Below are 12907 nucleotides of genomic sequence, written 5' to 3'. Positions count from 1 at the left end.
AAGAAAACGTTGAAAAGAGCGTTTTTTAAACAATGAGGTCCAGCAGAGATGCGTTTTGTTTTCCAGTTGATGTCTTCAGAGTTTTCTGGGATCTAATGTGTCCTTCAAAAGGATGTTGAACATCAGCAGCAGTCTTTTTTTCAGCCACAAACTAAATGAACGGAGCCCTCACAGCAGGGGGTAAAGGGGGGTGGGGGGGGAGGGGGCAGAAGATCACGTTGTCTCTGATCTACAGATCCTTCAGAGACACCTTCTTCTTCCGAGTAGCCAGCATCTCGTAGAAGGGGTCTTTGCTGATGGCGGCCCTGCAGGCGGAGGATGGAGGAGGGTTAGATACGAGAGGCCTCGTGGGGGGGGGGGGTTAAAATCGAGGGGCTCACTTGATGCTGTTCATCCACTCATCCTTCTCCTCTGCCGTCGGGGCAGAGATTCTGTAAAATGTGTGGTTTCCCTCGACGACGCGTCCGTCCGCCTCAGTCTTGCAGGCTTTGATCACCTGGTCCTTGTGGTCGGAGATGAAGAGCTCAAAGCAGTTCTGAGGAAGCCAGCGAGATCAGTCAGATTGACTGGAAACGCCAGGAAATACATTTCCTAGTGACATTTCTTTCAAAGAGTAAAACAGAATGAATTTAAAGAACTAGGTCCAAGATGTACTGGATATATTAAAGAAATCAACAAACTACTGCGACACATTGTCTATATTTTCATTCAGTTTTATGAAAGTATATTTCTCTGCTCAAATGACAAAGACATGGTAGAAAGAAAAGAGTTTACCGGTTTCTTAGAGTCATCAACTTCTCTGATATTCAGATTTTCCAGTGGAATAATTCCTCTGGGTTCTTTGTCCTTGAGAACAGGATAGAGAATAAACTCAAGAACTTGATGCACCACACGTCATCAGACACCTCTGGTCTTTTATTACTTACAGTCGTGTACTCAAAGTAGTAGAGGCAGTTATCTGTGAGAATAAACCAGCGTCTCTTCCAAGTCTTGACTCGTCCACCTGAGGAGAGACCACAGGTGACCTTTGACACCTGACCGAAGAAGCTGGACTTGGTTTGACAACAACGACACTGAAGCACATGACGGAAGCGGAGGTTAAAAGGTCAAAACAGCAGTTAGAAAAACATGTGGAACTACATGAATGTTTACGTTACGTCTGAGCAGCAATCAGAGTTTAAATCAGATTGTGACCCGAGGGTGAATGCAGACAGCCAGTGAGGGGGGGGGGGGGGGGGCAGTTCAGAAGCAAAGCGGTGCATTACAGCTGGGGGGGGGGGGGGGGTGTACGTACCTCCTGGAGTCAAAACCCATGAAACACAAAACAAACAAGAACAATGTCAATGGAATAATTGAACAATAATACAACGTGTTGTTACAGATGAAGTCCACTAGAGGGCCGCCCGGCTCTGCAGAACAACACCAGGCTCCATGCTGGACCGTCTCTATGCCTTCAGTGGTGGTCTATGCTGAGATGATGGATGGTTATTTTGACACAGGAGACGTGGTCTCCAGCACCTTCATACAAAGAGGGAAATAAAGCACTTACCGAGTTTCAGGAGCCATCCTTCTCTGTCGGGGTTGAAGAAGGTGTGTGTGAGGTCGTTCCCATCATCCTCGGGGATCTTAAAGGGTTCATTCTTGATGCTGTCGTACAGGTTCTACACAGGGAGGGGGGCGGAGACAGCTTTGTGATGTTAGATTATTAACACAATAACCCTACACAGTAACACTACTTCCTCATGAAACCATGATGCCTACACACATTTAATACTATTTGAATACAGTTCCTTAATAAAGAGACATCTTTTTTATCTGTTGTGTTAAATTGAGCAGGACTTAAGATCCACTGGGAACACAGTGTGAATATGGCACATAACGCACTCGGAGTAGCTCCTCTGGAAGGTCTCCCCCGTCGTTGATGCCTCGGTTCATTGCTGTGAACCTCTGAACGGAGGGTTTGTCCTTCACGTTGGGGTTGTGTAGCGAGGTGTTCAACATGATCACAGCGAACGACAACACATAGCAGGTATCTGTGAAAGGAGACACGTCTTCAGGGCTCAGCTTTGAAGAACACATTCTCAGAAGCTGATTTTTGATATAAACTACGTGAAAGAAGACAATGTATGAAAAGACACAAATGTGCAACCACTATGAAAAAATATCGATTTTTAACACAATGTCATTGAGATCTGGTGTGTTTTTATGATCAAGTCTGACAGCATGTACCCGTGCTCTGGAACACGCCACAGTTACAGCGACAGTATCTCCGGGCGAACGCTTCCATCATGCGATCGATCTTCTGAGCCTCACCGGGCAGCCGGAAGCTCCACAGGAACTGTCTGAGAGCCTGGACCAGGTTCAAGTCTGAGAACTCGTGCAGCTCCAGGAAGGCATGCAGAACCTGGATGTTAAAGTCATCCCTGCACCACACACACACACACACACACACAGCAAAGCGACATCACAACCCTTTGGACAGAGAACTCATTCATGTTTCTGGAGAAGAAGTCTGTGAATAATAAAATGAACAATGGTTCATGTTTTACTGGGACACTTTTACTGAATTCCTCAACTAAAAGATGATGGGATTTTTCTGGATTATTGCAGAAAATCTATGTATTAAAAAAACATTACTAGCGTGTTTTGTTCAAGAAGATAATTTCATGAATGAACAGCAGTTTCACAGGAATCTTCAGAGTCACGTGATCTACAGGAGGAACCATTAGGAACACCTGTGCTTTTCTACCTCGGACAGGTGAAAAGTGGCCAGTTAAAGGGAGAATGTTACTGGCATCACGTACCTCTCCCCCAAGTAGTCCCCGATGGCGGTTTTGTTAAGCCCCTCCCCCTTGTAGAGGAACTGGCCGATGTCGGTGCTGGTATTTTTCAGCAGGAAGTTGTCGATCAGGAAGCGAATCCCCTGAAAAGTCACAACAACAACGTAAAGTTTTTCCAAGGAGTAGAGTACAAGTCAGTGAAGTGACAAACAATCAGGGCATCACTTAGTTAGTTAGTTAGTTAGTTAGTTGCAGCTTTCCACTCGTCTGCTGCGTCCGTTCTCACCTTCTTGGGGTCCATGTTGAACTTCTTTCGGCCCATGGCCATCTGTTTGTTCCTCTGCATGCTTTTCCTTAAACCAACAGATACGTCATTATCGGCTCCAATATGGATCTTATTTCTCAGGAGAAAGTGGCAAACACTAGTTTCAGCTTCTCAAATGTGACACAAAGTCCTCTTCAGCTGAAGAATGAAGAGCAGCTCAGAATATTCATCACTCAATATCAATAACTGTTGGTGAGACTAAACAAGGAATTTGAAGATATTCAGGCTGATCTTCTGAGTGGACTCTGTTATGAAGCAGATGTCTCCCCGTGGATGCACTTAACACTGAGGCCGAGTGGACCACAGCTGCCCACACACACACTTACCTCTCTTCAGTCAGGCCCAGGCTTTCAATCTCAGTGGTCACCTCTGCGATCTCATCCTTCAGCCTCTGACAGCAGACCAAGAGAGAGGAGAAGCTGCATGAATGATCCCAAAACAAGGAGAGGAACATGCGCTCACAGAGCAGAGATGACCTAGAAAGGACTGAAGAAAGGTCCATGTCTCAGACCCACTCATTCCTCCTGTGGGTCCTCATCACAAAGCCCTCTCTGGGAGCTGTAGCACCTGTTCTGGGGTCAGAGCAGACCACCAGCTCCTCGTCTCCTCTGTGCTGACCCAGATTCATCAGACAGCCTCGCCCCCCCCCGCCGGCTACTTGAGTGTTACTGGGGGGGGGCTGTGCTGCAAAGCTCAGAGGTGATGGGAGAGGGGAGCAGCAGATGGAGAAACACTAAGCCCGGCAGAAAAGGTCAAGAACCGAGATAAATATAGAAAATGAGAGATTAGAACTAGAACCCTCTACAGCTCACTGGAACCTGTGTGAAACCAGGAAATCACTTCACCGGTCCCTACATGTGCGTTTCTATGGTAACACCCCCATATCAGACTGCCTCCTCGGTCTCCATTAGTGGAATATTTCATGGGTCGTTACTCCCGAGCCCCCCGACCCCCCCCAGAGAAACACAGAGCGAGTCGACCTCTAAAGTCCATCAATCGAGTCGCACAGCGTCGGCCCTCAGGCGCGTGTGTGTGTGTGTGTGTGTGTGTGTGTGTGTGTGGTAACATTTGACTGAAACGTTTGGTAAGGAATGAAGAAAATGTAAGATAAGTCCTCATCATCTTTGTTGTCCCTCAGAGTCAAAGCTAAAACTCCCTCCTTTTGTGTTGAAACGGTGGAGAACTTTCACCACGACGAGCTGAAACAAAGGGATTCGGGACATTTTAAGCATTTACTAATCAACCATCATAATAGAACTATTGTTCCTGAAGAAAAGCCCAACTATTCAATCTAAACACATTTGTCCAGATAAAGACCTGACACAGCTCATCTCGCTCATTTATTTATTAAAGGGGAACTTAAAAGGCGGGGGGGGGTCAAACTGTCCCTCAGGCAGAGAGAGACTTGGAGGAGATCCACATGTACACGAGGTCCCCCCCCCCCCCCCCCCTCCCCCCTCATACCCATTAACGTCACATAAAGGGCTTGAATTGTACAAACTGTGACTCTTAATAAGAAAATATAAGATTTGCAACAGGCCAGAGAGCCGCAGGGTTTGATGAAGACAAACCAAGTGAACACATGAATTAGAAGGTGGAGAGTCGTATTACTTGTATGTCCTGCAGCAGCTCTTGTTTTCTGCGGCGGATGCTTTCCAGCTGATGTCTCTCCTCTGGACTGAGATCCTCAGGCACTGAGGGGAGAAACACATGGAGATATCAGACCAGCCCAAACATGAATAACATTAGAGGACCTTTTTACAGGGTGCAACATAAAAGATCTTCCTTTATCTGTTAAGTTCAAATGTCTGTGGCACCTTATTTTTGATACACACCCCTAACCGGGTCCCCTCTGATAGAGCGAATGTTCCTGTGCCCTCAGACACGCGTGATATCTGCAGAGCAACGATAAGGTTTCTCTTAAATAAAAAATGACTAATGAGATTGTTGCCTAGAAACACAGGTTTCAGTTGTACAGTACAAATGATAATGGTTATTTCTAATAACTGTGTTGAAGGCCATGTTCTTTCCATACTGGAAACACTCGCTCATCGCCCTCTGAGAGGTTCAAGGAGACCGGAACGGCTCTTATTTCAACCCGAGAGCAGTGAAACTGACAGTTACACTCACTTCCTCTATTGCTTTGACAGCGTCATAGCATCCACCCTCTTCTCCACCCACACATTCCGACGTGAACAACAACGCGCCTTCAGCCAGCTGCTCTGCATAGTGTGGAGGTCACTGGTTTGTGTTGTAATGGGACACCTTGCTGCTCATAGAAACACAACCTATTCAGGAAAAGGGTTCGTCTCGTCTCCTTCCTGCAGTGTATCGTTTGGAAGTTATGGAACGCATCCCATCCTCTGAAGACACAACGACATCAAACCCACACATATGTACACTCTGGGTTTTTAGCCTTAGGGACGACGTGACAACACAAATGCACAAACTTACTCAAATACGTTTCTTCACAATAGCTTTGACGCAGAAGTTATGATGGCGCCCCCACCTCCACATTTGTGTCATCATCTTGAGTTGCATTACAGAGAAAGCGTCTATCTGCGGTCTCAATGGTCCCAGTGCTCCCAGTGCTCCCAGCGCAGCAAGAAATAAGGTTTGATCCTCACTCCAGTTATTTCCTATAAAGCCTACAAGTTTTAACAGAGTCCCTATTCCCAGTACCAAACAGCATGCAGTCCAATCTGCTATCTCCAAAAATAATCCAGTCCAGCCTCCCTGCTCCTTAACCCTCACTCCAGCAGAGGGGAAAGGAGGAGCTAAATGAAGTGTGTGTGGACTGACTCCCATCTCTGGATCCATGTGGACTCCTCCCTCAGTGAGCTCAGCATCAGAAACAGGCTCCCCCACGTGGACACTGGTGTCCCAGAGAAAGAGGGCAGGAAGCCACAGACATGATGACTCACATCTCATGGTTACCAGCAAGAAATAACAAAAACTCAAAGAGTTCTGTGTTCTGGTGGAATCAAATAATGAATTATCTTATGCTCATCACAAGTGGTTGCTCACAGAAAACATCTCACACAACAATTGGTTCGTCTCATTGTGTCCCACAGGACTGCTGCCGAGCTGACCCAAGACCCGAGGCTGAACCGCTTCCACAGGAGAATGACCGGCTTTGAGATGGAGCGCTTCGGCGTCTTCAGTTCACAAAAACACAAATGTTCATCATCTGTATTTACAAAGCCATAATTGTGCGTTACGATGTTTCATAACCAGCTCAACTCAGGCCAGTAGAATCCTGTGGTTCTGGTAAACTCCCGGGTGACTAACTGCATCCACAGAGTCTAAAAGGGTTAGAAACTAAATGCAAACTGTGCCTTGACACAGAAAAGGAGACAGTCAGAGGAAGTGATTCAAACTGCTGTGTCTTTGAAGTGCAGTATTCGTCAGGTGAGGAAATGGACTTCAGGGGTTATGATGCTTCCAACACCTTTCAACTATGAAAAGCTTCATCTACCGACACAGTAGCTTCCTCTTTGGAACAATGGATGTAACGTTAATCCATTTTGATTTCCTCTCCTTCCATGAAACAAATCCTCCTGATTTAAATCACATAAATATTAGTATTTAGTACTAAATGTTAGTATTTAGTACTAAATGTTAGTATTTAGTGTTGGAATAGGTTTCACCATAAAATACCTCCAGGAAGAGTGGCTCAAACGAGGAAACAGATCCCTCATCTCTCTGCCAGCACTTTGGTCACAAGTTGGGCCAAATGAGCAGAGAAGTGCCTGCAGACCAGCCAGCTAGTATCCAAACGATAAATGGCTGAATTGATTGTATTTATAGACACGTGAACTATAAAGTGCAGCTCAACCCCCCACGAGCTCCGGCCTCATTCGGACTAATAATGGATCCCTTGTGCCAGTTCATCATTAACAATGCAGTCACATGACGACCTGTTGATGGGAAACTAGAATTAGTGTTAAACTAGCGGGTAGTTGGCCAATACGTGACGTTACGTGCGCAGTTCAATAACGTAGCGTCAGATCACGTTAACGTTAAATTAGCTAACGTTAGTTGGCTAAACTAGTTAGCTTGTAGGTTAGCTACCTAGCGCAACATTAACGAAAGAAACTTACCAACTCCGTCTTCCGACTTCAAGACCATATCTGGAATGTTTGTCAACGCTTGGTTTAAAGAACGGCGCTAAACGTTTCACTTTGAAGCCACTTTAGAGCTCGAAATGAGTGTTTATTTGGTCACACAGATACCGTTAGACGGCCACTTAATGACAACTGTGCAGACAGCCGGCGTTGGGGCAGGATGACGTAGGCGCGGCTTCAACGGCAGCAGCCAATCAGAGAGCGCGGAGGCACAAACTGGCATCTAGCGATCCATCCATCCATTCATCCATTCACCCTTCCATCTACACATCTAACCATCTATTCATCCTTCCATCTACACATCTAACCATCTATTCATCCTTCCATCTACACATGTATCCATCTATTCATCTTTCCATCTACACACGTATCCATCTATTCATCCTTCCATCTAACCATCTATTCATCCTTCCATCTACACATGTATCCATCTATTCATCCTTCCATCTACACATTTATTCATCAATCCGTGCATTCATCCATTCATCCATCTGCACAAATTCTTGTGAATGGTCCAACTCTGACAGCAAGTAATAATTGAATTAGTTAAATTCATGAAGTATTGATTACAGTGAAGAGAAGGGACGTGTGTAGCAAATAAAGATAATAATAGGATTTGTGACATTTATAGTTATGATAGTTTGAACCAATAGCAGCTCATCACTGACTCAGTAACCTGCTGTTAACATGTTTTATTTGTGGAGTAACAACCTGTCTTGTTATTCTGATGAAGTATTTTAGAATCTTCAAAGCTTGTCACATTTCACCTGTTTGTATTCTGTGCTGGAAGTGGTTTCCTTTTTGTGTGTATATGTACACACAAAAAGGAAATGTAATGTAATGTATGTATATGGGACGGATGAATGAAAATGTGTTACTGTGTTGTTATGTGCTGTAATGTTAATGTGCATGCTGAAGTCTGTGGGTCTGTATCCTCCTAACAGAGGATTGAATGTCTTTCTGCCTGAGTGTAAAACACGATTCACCCTCTTGTGTGAAAAGTAGTGAAAGGAAATCATTAAAAGCAGGAAAAGGAAACACAATTCAACAAGTAACAAAGAAATGAAGTATGCATTAACATCGCCAGCTAAGGACAACAGACTTATTTATAGAAATGACTCAATTTGATATCAGTGGATCGGTGGAGGGAGGAAGGGAGAAGAGAGGATGAGGGGAAGGATAGAGGAAAGAATTGCAGCTGTGTGCTTGAATCAGTGCTTTATTCAGAGTTTGGACCACAAACAGGAGAAGAACTGCATCTATTACTTTACTCAAATAAACACAACAAACATTGATTTTCTTTGGTAACAATTGACTCTGAGGTCCTTGTGTAATCTACTTTCATTCTATATATAATATAATAACAAATGTGAAAGAAAGAACATTTAGAAAATAAATGAAGTCATTGTCATGTAATCTTTTTTGAAGGAAGCTCTGCATTGTTTAAGTGAATCTACTTCACAGCTTCAAGGTTTCATCACAGGTTGCAGAGCAGAAATCATCCTGCTCCACACTGGACAACAGGATCCTGATCTCTGACCCTAACCCCATCACACACACACACCATCACACACACACACACCATCACACACACACACCATCACACACACACACCCCATCACACACACACACCATCACACACACACACACCATCACACACACACACCATCACACACACACACACCATCACACACACACACACCATCACACACACACACCATCACACACACACACACCATCACACACACACACACACCATCACACACACACACACCATCACACACACACACCATCACACACACACACACACCATCACACACACACACCATCACACACACACACCATCACACACACACACCATCACACACACACACCATCACACACACACACCATCACACACACACACACCATCACACACACACACACCATCACACACACACACACCATCACACACACACACACCATCACACACACACACACACCATCACACACACACACACACCATCACACACACACACACCATCACACACACACACACACCATCACACACACACACACCATCACACACACACACCATCACACACACACACACACCATCACACACACACACCATCACACACACACACCATCACACACACACACCATCACACACACACACACACCATCACACACACACACACACACCATCACACACACACACCATCACACACACACACCATCACACACACACACACCATCACACACACACACACCATCACACACACACACACCATCACACACACACACCATCACACACACACACACCATCACACACACACACCATCACACACACACACACCATCACACACACACACACCATCACACACACACACCATCACACACACACACACCATCACACACACACACACACCATCACACACACACACACCATCACACACACACACCATCACACACACACACACACCATCACACACACACCATCACACACACACACCATCACACACACACACCATCACACACACACACCATCACACACACACACCATCACACACACACACACCATCACACACACACACACCATCACACACACACACACCATCACACACACACACACCATCACACACACACACACACCATCACACACACACACACACCATCACACACACACACACCATCACACACACACACACACCATCACACACACACACACCATCACACACACACACCATCACACACACACACACACCATCACACACACACACCATCACACACACACACCATCACACACACACACCATCACACACACACACACACCATCACACACACACACACACACCATCACACACACACACCATCACACACACACACCATCACACACACACACACCATCACACACACACACACCATCACACACACACACACCATCACACACACACACACCATCACACACACACACACCATCACACACACACACACCATCACACACACACACACCATCACACACACACACACCATCACACACACACACACACCATCACACACACACACACACCATCACACACACACACACCATCACACACACACACACACCATCACACACACACCATCACACACACACACACACCATCACACACACACACCATCACACACACACACCATCACACACACACACCATCACACACACACACCATCACACACACACACACACCATCACACACACACACACACACACCATCACACACACACACCATCACACACACACACCATCACACACACACACACCATCACACACACACACACCATCACACACACACACACCATCACACACACACACACCATCACACACACACACACCATCACACACACACACCATCACACACACACACACCATCACACACACACACACCATCACACACACACACCATCACACACACACCATCACACACACACACACCATCACACACACACACACCATCACACACACACACCATCACACACACACACACCATCACACACACCCACCATCACACACACACACCATCACACACACACACCATCACACACACACACACCATCACACACACACACACCATCACACACACACACCATCACACACACACACCATCACACACACACACACCATCACACACACACACACCATCACACACACACACCATCACACACACACACACACCATCACACACACACACCATCACACACACACACACCATCACACACACACACACCATCACACACACACACCATCACACACACACACACACACCATCACACACACACACACCATCACACACACACACCATCACACACACACACACACAGTTTGTCCCACTCATGTGTAGGTGCGCACAAAAATGTCGGAAACACAAGGTCTAAGCACTCATACAGATAACCTATAACAGAAAATCACCACGGCAACCGAGCACTGAAAGCACTTTGTGCTCGTCTCAGTTTGCATGTTAGTCGATTATTTCCAAGCCTTGAAGAGTCCAAAAGGAGCAGCGTCTCACCAGCAAAGACGTGACAATAACAGAAAGTAAAGCGCTTTAAAAATCAGACAGTGGAAAAAATTCAGAGAGAATTCATGTGAAGGTTTTTATACCAAAGGCACACGATGTTCACCAGGTAACACATTCTGTGCTTTTCTCACCTGTGGCTGCAGCAGGTGCTCGTACCGTCGGACAGAGAAACGCCTGGAAGCTGGAGGCACACAGCTCGCTCACAGCCCCCATCAGGATGGAGACGTCCTCAGCACCTCGCCCCCCCCTTAAGTCGCCATCACACTGAATGAAAGGCCTCGTATTTATTAACGTTTTCCTACGCGACCGAAATCTGACAAACTGTGAGAAAAAACACACTGCCCCCCCCCTCTCTCTCCCTCTCTCCCTCTCCCTCCCTCTCTGTCTCTGTCTCTCTCTCTCCCCCCCCTCTCTACCCCCCCTCTCCCCCCCCTCCCTCCTCCCTCTTGTTCACACACTTGACCTCCCTCCTGAATTCAGCCTCACACGCTCCACACTTCCACTACACAAAAAGCTGTCCTCTTTATCATAACAGCTTCCTCATTGAAAAAGGACACATGGACACACACACACACACACACACACACACATCAGACTAGTCTGGTCAGAGAGAATATAGTATTACTCTTAAAATAAATAATAATCTTTTATTAATTAATAAAATGACCGACAATCTATTCATTTATCTGTATGTCTCTTTTGCTGCCAAACGGATGTGGTAGAATAACAAGTATATTATATGCTCTTTGAACATTAAAACAGCACAAGAAACATGTAAGGCAGAAGTAGCAGTAGCGGTATATAAGATTTATTGTAGTGGGAGAAATAGCAGCATTAATAATGTACTTATTTAAGTAGCTGTATGGGCGGTAGTAGAAACACATGCATTGTCCGTTGCTCCTTCAGACCCACCTCTAGATGTACGATATCCATGTGGCTACGAGCATCGGCCTCACAGGTCCATGGGATTATGGACCTGGTCCTTCTGCCACCAGAAGACAAGGAACTCACAGAGAAGGGAGGTGATGAGGGGGTCATCCTGTGCAGCTTGACCTTGTTATTAAAGGGCCCTTTTTGTTTTGTAACTCCTGCCTCTGAGCCTCTTGTTCTTACCTGAATCTGACCTCCTTTGCACGACCTTTCCTATTGGCATCACTCCATTTATTTCTGCTACTCATTACATCTATTTGAGTCTTTGATTAGATCATTTCTCCTCCTTTCTCCGTAGAGTTGACCTCTTTCTGTTGACCTCACACTCCTGAATGTCTTCTCTGTTCAACTTTGACAGCATTGTGTGGCTTTGCAAGATTTAAGTTATACGTCTATATAGATATATATGAAAAGTCAGTGAATAGATGGTGCGATGTCAATTCTCAAATCAATAAATAGAACAGATGTATTCTGGGAAAACTCAAAGTATCAAAGTCTTCACAATGCAGACATAATTTCTACATTTATCATATTATTTGAATGTATTAAATTAATGAACATACACCAGAACCCATTCCATGTTTACAACTTATAAAATAACACTAAGTTGATCTGAAACTGGTCATCAGTCAATTGTCCTATTTTATTAACCAATTCCTGGGTGGATTTAGTTTACATGCTGAAAGTGAAGAAAACATCCATCTCTTA

At 45.4% G+C, this 12907-nt stretch overlaps 1 protein-coding gene across 4 annotated transcripts; it reads right to left on the bottom strand.

The window, feature by feature from the left end:
- Positions 1-9: 9 nt before the first annotated feature.
- LOC119213222 (cytohesin-1-like) lies at positions 10-11575 on the bottom strand. 4 transcript variants are annotated; one of them, XM_037464383.2, is made up of 12 exons: positions 11401-11575; positions 4717-4799; positions 3432-3496; positions 3067-3133; positions 2805-2923; positions 2230-2423; positions 1885-2033; positions 1550-1661; positions 927-1003; positions 775-846; positions 381-535; positions 10-305 (listed from the first exon to the last, which is right to left on the bottom strand). In XM_037464383.2, the coding sequence occupies exons 1-12, from the start codon at positions 11480-11482 to the stop codon at positions 230-232; spliced, it is 1251 nt and encodes a 416-aa protein (XP_037320280.2). In that variant the 5' UTR covers positions 11483-11575; the 3' UTR covers positions 10-229. The 4 variants fall into 4 exon arrangements, with proteins under 4 accessions (XP_037320280.2, XP_037320281.2, XP_037320283.2 ...); XM_037464384.2 differs by lacking the exon at positions 11401-11575 and adding an exon at positions 7209-7395; XM_037464386.2 differs by lacking the exon at positions 11401-11575 and adding an exon at positions 6766-6901 and having other exon boundaries at positions 927-1005; positions 1549-1661.
- Positions 11576-12907: the final 1332 nt, after the last annotated feature.

Source organism: Pungitius pungitius, chromosome 21 (assembly GCF_949316345.1).
Source record: "Pungitius pungitius chromosome 21, fPunPun2.1, whole genome shotgun sequence".
Classification (NCBI taxonomy): domain Eukaryota; kingdom Metazoa; phylum Chordata; class Actinopteri; order Perciformes; family Gasterosteidae; genus Pungitius; species Pungitius pungitius.
This window is presented reverse-complemented; position numbering and strand designations above follow the sequence as displayed.